At 32.6% G+C, this 9,136-nt stretch overlaps 1 protein-coding gene across 3 annotated transcripts in view; it reads left to right on the forward strand.

Moving 5' to 3' along the window:
- Positions 1–9,136, forward strand: part of LOC106869317 (choline transporter-like protein 2) — a 90,833-nt gene that overhangs the window by 58,154 nt on the left and 23,543 nt on the right. For all 3 annotated transcript variants that reach the window (XM_014915014.2, XM_014915016.2, XM_014915015.2), the window contains 6 exons: positions 356–434; positions 5,063–5,150; positions 5,352–5,486; positions 7,071–7,134; positions 8,653–8,788; positions 8,937–9,020. In XM_014915014.2, the coding sequence (XP_014770500.1) occupies positions 356–434; positions 5,063–5,150; positions 5,352–5,486; positions 7,071–7,134; positions 8,653–8,788; positions 8,937–9,020 (586 nt within the window). The remainder of the gene's footprint in view (positions 1–355; positions 435–5,062; positions 5,151–5,351; positions 5,487–7,070; positions 7,135–8,652; positions 8,789–8,936; positions 9,021–9,136) is intronic.

Raw genomic sequence — 9,136 nt, forward strand, 5'->3', positions numbered from 1 at the left:
AGATAGATAGATAGATAGATAGATAGATAGATAGATAGATAGATAGATAGATAGATAGATAGATAGATAGATAGATAGATAGATAGATAGATAGATAGATAGATAGATAGATAGATAGATAGATAGATACAGGCAAATTGTTTACATTTGCTTATTCATTTAGTGTTAGCTAAAGGAAACCATTAGACACTTTCTGTAAACATTAAAACAAGATACTGTTAACACAGTAAGCTATATATATATGTGTGTGTGTTAAATTACTTTGGAATACTGAAATTTATAACTTATAGCCATAGACTTATTAATCAGGTACTTATATTTAATAAGTAATATGCTTCCCTAAATTGTATTTTAGGCTTTATTCATGGAGATCCTCGCCGACTATTGTATCCGACTGACAGCAGAGGAAATATTTGCGGTTATGGAGAATTTGTGTAAGTAAATGTTATACTTATTTGATAATCACCTAGGTTCTGAAAAGATATATTTGGTTGACTGTTGTCTCTAAAGATATTAAAAGTGTAAATATGTATATATAATTGTCATAAGTACATAAATGCACACAAACACATACTAGGTCATCCCATAACTTATGCAGTTTTTTTTATACTTCTTTTATTTTACAAAATTAAGATAAACAAAGTTCTTTTTTAATCTAAAATATACTCTCCTTCATTTTCTACAATGCTTTTCCCTCTATCTTGTAGGTTTACAAGGCCCCTCTTCCAAAATTCACTTGTCCATGACAAAAAATACTCTTCCAGTACTGTTCTGACCTCGTCTACAAAATTAATATTTTTTTCTGTCCAAATGATTTTCAAGAATGCGGATTAAATGATAATCAGATGGGGCAATATCTGGCAAATATGGTGGGTAGGGCATCGTTTCCCATTCAAACTGCTCCAGCATTTGGAATGTCATCCTCGCTGTATGTGGCCAAGCGTTATCCTGATGGAAGAACACCTTTCTTGAAACCAAAGATGGTCATTTTTCTTCTAGCACTGCTTGCAGTAGATCTCCTTTGTTATTGTTTGGTTTGGGTTTAAAAGTTCAAAGTGGACTAAACCTTTCATATCCCAACAAAAAGATAACAGCACCCTATGTGGGTGAAGACCTTCTTTCGCCTAGGGTGCTGGTGTTTCTCCCTACCCACTATCTTCGTCATTTCACATTTTTATGGAGAACACATTTCTCGTCACCAGTCACTATTCAGTCCAAAAAAAGTTCATTCGTGAGACGTGACAGTAAAGAAGAGCACACATTCACTCTCTGCACGTGATTAGACTCGGAAAGATTGTGAGGAAGCCATTGACCCAGTTTGTTGACTTTTCCGATGGCACGCAAGTGTCAATGAATAGTTGAATGACCAAATCCAAGCTTCTCTGCTAGTTCCTGAACAGTTACAATGGGATTTTGTTCCATCAAGGTTTGCAGGATGTCCTCCTCGAGTTCTACAGATCTTCCAGGATGAGACTCCTCTACTAGGTTGTAGTTTCCAACTTGGAATTTCTGGAACCACTGTTGACACTGGCTTATGCTTATTGTTCAATCCCCATATACTGCATTAATATTCCTTGCACTTTCCATTGCATTGTTGCCTTTATTGAACTCATAAAACAAAATATGCCGAATATTCTCCTTTGTCACTTCCATTATAACTTTGAAAAAATAACTGTTAAAATTAAACTGCACTCTTCAAAACTTGCACTAAGTATAAGGACAAGGTAAAATTACTACCTACTTTTATATCGAGTTGATGCAGGTAGTTTATCCTGTCGCCCTCCAACTTTTAGTTCATGCAATTGAAAAAAACCGCATTATTTATGGCATGACCCAATACACCTGGTACCATAAATTCTAATTGTTTTTTATTGAATTTGAGAAACACTTCTACTTGAATCTTACTGAAAGGTCTTCAGTATGTGTAATGAATCAATTTTGTGGGAGTTTTCTTCCTTGGAAAATTCTGTACTATTTCCATTTAACCTCTCTATAGTATAACTTAATTTTATTTCTAATTTTATTTGAAAGGAATAGTTTTGATTTGCAATTTTGTGACATAGACAGCATTTTAATATTGTCTCTTTCTTGTATACACACACACACACACACACACAAGAAAGATAAGTGTCCAAAATGTTACATTCTTTCATTCTTCGCGCACTGAACCCTTCCATGAACTCTCCAAGTGTTGATACATGTTTTATATTACTCTTTGCTGCTGCATGAAATAATTGTTCCTTTGCATTTGTTTCTTAACAGATTCTTTGTATGTAAGCGACTTTGTGCCACGTGACAGGGGAAGTGTGCATGGGGTTTTAGATTTCTGTCAGGATATTTGTGAATGAACAAATGTCATCTTGGAAGTGTTCAGGAAGCTTATATAATTATCTTGTCACATTACTTTTGTGTCAACATCAACTGCCAGAAATTCTATAATAATCTGCCACTGTTTTGTGACCAACAACTATTAATAATTTCATTTCATTTTTTTCTCTCTCTCTCTCTCTCTCTCTCTCTTCTATTTCATTTTAAGATATTTTTTTTGTTATTGCTTTCTGTTTTTTAATATAATTACTTGTCAATAACCTTCACTATCAGTCTTTCTCTAAACATTTGACATCTATCAAACAATATTTGAGGATTAACAGCTGCAATAATAGTAATAATAGTGGTGACAGTAGTTTTGTTCTATGTTGATGACGGGAAGTACCTATGGTAGGAGCAGACTGAGGAAAATGTATACCAAGAAGTGAGATTTGATCTGAGAATATCAAGGACCCTCACATATAACTAATATAGGGTCAAAATGGAAATATGCAGGGCATCAGACACCCAACTCCCCTCCCCCTATCCTTACCAGCAGGAGTGGAGTATATTAATATTAGTCAGTGTCAGAGTCTCAGTATGGTTGCCTGTTTTGCCTGAAGTGGCAGCTAAATCCCCTCAAATCACACCATTATCACATATTGAATAATTAGTTCTAGATATATAAAAAAAGATGGGATGGTCACAGTTGGAATGCCTTTGATCACATTCGTTTGCTGGATTGGCTTATATACAGGTTTAACAATAGCAACGAATATATGTATGTCGAAGAAAAAGAATGATTTCTAATCTGGGCACTTGGTCTCACATTTGGTGGGAGTATATATTCAGTAATATTGACCCCCAGAACATGACTGGTACAATTTTATCAATCCTGCAACAATGAAAAATGAAGAAGACTTAAAAGAGAACTTAAATTCTGAATGAATAATCATACTACAAAGCTTGGCAGTCTTGGATTAATCTAAAGCAAAGATAAAAGACACTTACTCAATAGGCTGCATAGTGGGATTGAACCAAGATCTTGGGATTGCAAAGTGAACTTCTTAACCATTCAGCTATATTGTATCCACAAGCAACAATTGAATCAAGATCTTAGTAATTTTTGTTTTGCTTAGTTTAGTCTAGTATCTTGTTTATTCTAATTATTTGTTGATTACCTTAATTGATACTTTGACGGACACTTTAAAACTAAGATGTTTTAATATAATGAGTTTTGAATTAGCCTTTGATAACCAGAGCTTCTAATAAGATGTAATTAATTTGTCAATTACATGGTTTTGACTCCACTGCTTTTCTTGTCCTCTCTCATTAAATTTAGTTTCAATTTTAAAACTCTGTTTCTTTACAAAGTTGTTCTGGAAACATACAAGATAGTTGAGACAAGTTCAGATGTTTTATTTCTGCCATGTAATCCTGATTTCTGATAAATATAGATAATTAGACAGGACAGGAATTCATCTAAATTTTTATTAATTATTTTCAACTGAATTTGTTTAATAATCAGTAATAATCATTAAAGTTAATTCTTCAATTTTGAATTTGAAGCACCTTGTCACTCATTTAATTTTTCCTTTCAGTTTATTTCCTGTCTTCTGAGTAATATCTGCTTTACATAATGTGTGTTTGTGTAGATATATGTTTGCTTCTCAGTGTCTCAGTATGGTTAAACTGACAGAAGATTAGACAACCACCCAAAGGGTTGATGGTTCACATTGTACTATTGTTGTTGTGCTGTCTTAATACTTGTTGGCCCAGTTCACTCAGCTGTAAATAATTTTCCATCATCAGTACAGTCTTTCATTGATTGCAAGCAGTAGGATTCTCTGTATAATTAAAGAAGAATGTCAATAGTTTGAATTACTGAGTTCAAGTTTTACTATGGCACAAGCCCATGATATGTGCCTTCACATCACAGTCTAACTTAACTGACTTTATTACCACTTTGTCAAAGTATAGAGCATGATTGGCCAAGTGGGTAGTGTCCCAGGCAGTTTATAACCCATCCACAGTACTGCATTATGTCTGTAGTAAGGACACACATAATAGATACTTCAGAGAAGGAACAATTTGCTACACCAAACAGTGATGGCACTGTTGAATTTGTAAATGATTTGTTAGTTTGCATTGCCGAGTTCAATCCTTCCTGCAGGAAATCTACTTGCAATAGGCCAGCATCCTATCAAAAGGAATATTTACCTCTCTTCTGATTATAAATATGAAAACCAGAGTTAAGTACCAGGTCATATGGATTGTTGTGCTTAAGAAAGGACTAAGTGAACATGATGTCATTATATGTGGGCATGGTTACATGGTCTTTCTCTTTTCTATTTAAAAATATCCAAAGTTCAAGAAAAGCAATGTAGACTTGTTTGTCAATAATCTGCTCATTATTAGTAATTATTATATTTTTGTACGTAAATTTAGCACTTGTTAGACAACTGAGTAGATCTGTCAGCCTGCTAGTTTTCATGTTAGGGAGAAGAATGGTTGAATCACTTTAAGACTATAAACACTTTCCTTTGGCATTAAAATTCAGATTTTTTAACAAAATTTTAAATAACTTTGTTATACTTTTGTGTCTAATGATGGTTCTGTCTTCTTTTAGTGTAAAAGCATTAGTAGTATTTGTCTTCAAATGGTTAGAATAAGTAATTTATTGAGACTTAAATGTGATTTCAAATTTCAGATTGTCATTCCTATGAATGATTTTTTTTGTTTTATCCTTCTTCAGTGACAGACCAAAGCTTGTTTTCTTTGACTTACTCACTTGTTCAAAAATGGGTAGAGATGTTGAGAGCCTTGGATGCCCCACACCTCAGGTTAATAAAATTATGATTTTATACATATTTTGTAGAGACTTTATATTATTTTAAGTTTAAAATGTAATTTAATTACTGAATATGATAAAATAATTTATAATTGGGAAGTTTGTTATTGTAAATTATGTCTAATCTACAAAGTTTCAAGTAGTATTTATTCATTTATATTTTATTTATATTTATTCATTTATATTTTACTAGGTGTGTGTTAAAGAATGTCCCACTGAAAATTATGTCTACTTGGAGTCTGTACAAGAAGAAAATGCAAACCGAAATAAAATCCTTCAGAAGGAACGTGAACGCCTTATTTGTAAATATGGTGTTAATCGCATGACTGTAAGTAGATTTCATTGAGAATTAAATTCTGATCTTTTTTCACTTATTGACCAGAAAAAGATTGAAGGTGTATTTATAAATGAAATTTATTGTAACCCTTTAGCATTCAGATTACTTCACCAAATGCAGTGCTTATTTATTTACATTGTTTTGAATTAACCATGTATTTGTTTTATAGCTGTGAGATTTCAGTGATGTTATTGTTTATTTTTAGACTGACATTCTAGGGTAGGTATAAGAGGTCAGATCTGGTCAGTTTGAACATAAAACAAGTGGAATATTTGGGTTTGATATGGCTCGTTCAAATGCTAAAGGGTTAATTTCATCAAGTAGTTGATTGTAATTACTTTTCATTTTACATTACATTCAGTTATCTTATTTTTCTGGTATTAAAAACATTTACAATATCTAAAAAGAAGAAAAGGAATTGGCTGTTAGCATTTCTTTATAAGTGCTTTCGCTATAATGGTTTCCAGGTGTATGTTAATATTATTATGCTTGTTACATACTGAGATCTGTCCTTTCTGCACTTCAGCTGTTATAAAATCTAGTATAAAATTTTAAAAAAATTTTATTTCATTTATTCTGAATTCAGTAACAAGTATTATATATTTTGGCACAGTCATATAAAATGTGATTTTGATGATTTTTTTTTCCATAGTATTTAAAGTTGTACCTCATACTCCCTGTCTTCTCTGACAACATTTAAAAGTTCAAAATATTGTCATTGTAATCCCATGAAACATTATTCCTTAAATAATATTGACGTATTTTGTCCAGTCCTATAGCCAAGATTTTTGTATGGATGAAAGTATAGTTGATTTTATTGTCCACCCCATCAACTTAATTATGTTGACTCCAGAAGCATAAAAGATTAAATTGGCTCAAGATTTGAAGCCTAAATATAGGACAACACTAAATATTTGTTGGAATGTACCTTCTGTTTCTGGGGTTCATGGTTGTCCTATTACTGTTTTTATGTTATGTTTAGATCTAAATATGTGTTTCTTCTTTCAGTTGCTGCTTAGCAAGTCTAAACTTTAAGACAATTACTGACTACAGTGGTTGACAATATTATCCTTTGCCATGATATCACTATAAATGAATTATTGATCTCTAAAGGAGAAACAAGCAGCACAGCATAAATCTACAATGTTATGGATGCCACAGGGTTTAGGATTCTTTAGTACTTAGATTATTACAATTACCAATTGCTTGGTCATTGCAAATCTATAAGAAATTGTTGTTGTTTAACTTCAAGTTAGACCTGATCAGTCATATGATCAGCCTGCCTTTCTCTCTCTCTCTCTTCCTGAACCTACTGTATCTAATAGCAAACTATATGAGGAATCATTTCTTTTTTTCTTAAAGATGCTAGGTATGATATGAAGGGAAAATTAGCTAGTTTCATTGATTCAAATCAATTGTTTTCAATTCAAATCAATTATTTTGAAATAGTTGTGTGGTGATTAAAAATACTTGAGATAAATGCATATGTATTAACGCCAAAAATTGTTATATCTGTTGAAATGTTTTTACTTTTTAATTTAATTATCTGATTCGTTTATTGATTATTTATTGCAGGGAGACATTAAGGACCTTGTCAAACGTGGACTTTGTACTGCTTATTATGTGAAGTCAATTTCAGGTACAGTTCTACTTCTTTTAGTTTTAGTTTTGACATAAACATGCACTTTTGTCATCTTAATTATTTACTATTATTATAATAATTGCTTTCAGCAATTTCTAGTAATTTCTATGCATTTATTTCTTTGTTCTCATGATCTTTTCGGGTTTTTTTCCCCTCACCTTCTGTTTGTGACCTGGGCTGATTTAATCAGTACATGTCACTTGTTATAGACATATTTACAAAAGAAATAAGCAAGGAATTGTGGCATGGTGAAATGTAGTTGATCAGTGTTCTTTTCTTTTAAGTTGCTGTTATTTAGCCTTGGGTCAGTGCTAATTGAACATATACAATGAAAGGCATTCCAGCCATGACTATCTCATCTTTTTTTTTTCACACATATTGTTTTAATTAAAAGAGTTTTGGATCCTTTCTTAGAATAAGGAAAGAGATAGCCTGGTGAAGCTGAAACCATAGATGTACAGTTTGAACTTCTACAGAATGATATTTAGAGAGAAAATGTCTGTAGGAAGGGAACTCAAGAAGGTTGCTGTTCTGTGAAGGAAGAATTAGGTTTAGTGTTTTGAATAGGGGTCTAGTGGTAGAGCAAAAGACATCTGATATTCAGTTTAAACTTCTGCAGAATGGTGTCTGGATAGAAAATGTGGGCACAAAAGGAGCTCAAGGCAGGGCAGTTTCATAAGGAAGAATTGGGTATAGTACATCATATGGGTATCTAGTGGTGAGATGAAACACAGTAGGGATTGATAAAAGGAAGAAAGATGGGTGCATTAAGTGGGTTTAAGTTGACATAGTACAAAGCTGTTACATTGTTAGAAGAGAGGTAACTCAGGACCTCTGAGAAGAATTTTGTCATTGGGACACAAAGTTTCTTCTGGGCTCTTTTCAGAAGATCCTAATCTTCAAAATGTACAAACATTTTTTGACATCCCCGGAAATTCCTAGGCTTGGATACTGTGTATTCCATTGCATGCCATTCTCATAGACCTTACAGAAACCATTGTACAGCAATAGGAAAAAGCTGTGAGAAGATACACAACAGACTGAAAGACAAAAAGTTATTGTGTTGGTAAATGGGCATTTGCTTTGTCTGATGAATTCTTTTGTTTTATGGGTTTTTTCCCCTTTGTTTAAATGATTTAGAACAGTGGTTTTCAAACTTTTTGACTTGCGGACCCTTTTATATTTCAGACTTTACCTTAGGGAGCCCCTTATAAACGCTTATGAAATTTATACATAAATATTTGCTTAAAATAACATATATTTTTACATTTATTTATTTAACAGTATTTAACAAATAGGTTTGTCAATTAAAAGATTTCGATTAAAAAACATATATAAAATCAAATTGCCCATAAAATGTATTTGCCGTCTACGGATCCCCTGTCTTGTCCTTGTGGACCACAGTTTGAAAACCCCTGATTTAGAATTATCAATTTTTTGTATCATCTCTATATTTGTATTTGGACTGTAATTGCATGTTGTTTATGAAGGATTGATATCTTCTCTTCATTCCAGTTGCCCATCGCTGTATCCCTGCTGTATTTAAAACAAATAGCATGTATGATGTTCTTCAAAGTGGCAATAGTACAGTTAAATTGTTATCTAAAGATGGTGACAAAATCACACCAAATGCTTTGGCTGAAGCAACAAGGTACTAAGAGTTTTTTTTTCTTTTTCAGTCATAAAAAGAAAATTCTTTGATTTAATTTTTCTTCCTGTTTTCTAATTTTTTAAATTTGTTATTCACTATGGATTTACTTCTCAGATGATTTGACTTTCTATTTTCCTCTTCTTTTTAGATACCTCATTGAATTTCACAAATTTCAGGAATATGGAGAGATGATATTCAGTGACATTAAAAATTCCTGGCTCCTCATTGTAGTGTAAGTGTTCATACTCTCTCACACTCTCTCTCTCTCTCTCTCACACTCTCTCTCTCTCTCACACACTTTCTCTCTCTCTCTCTCTCTCTCTCTCTCACACACTTTCTCTCTCTCTC

Source organism: Octopus bimaculoides, chromosome 1 (assembly GCF_001194135.2).
Source record: "Octopus bimaculoides isolate UCB-OBI-ISO-001 chromosome 1, ASM119413v2, whole genome shotgun sequence".
Lineage (NCBI taxonomy): Eukaryota > Metazoa > Mollusca > Cephalopoda > Octopoda > Octopodidae > Octopus > Octopus bimaculoides.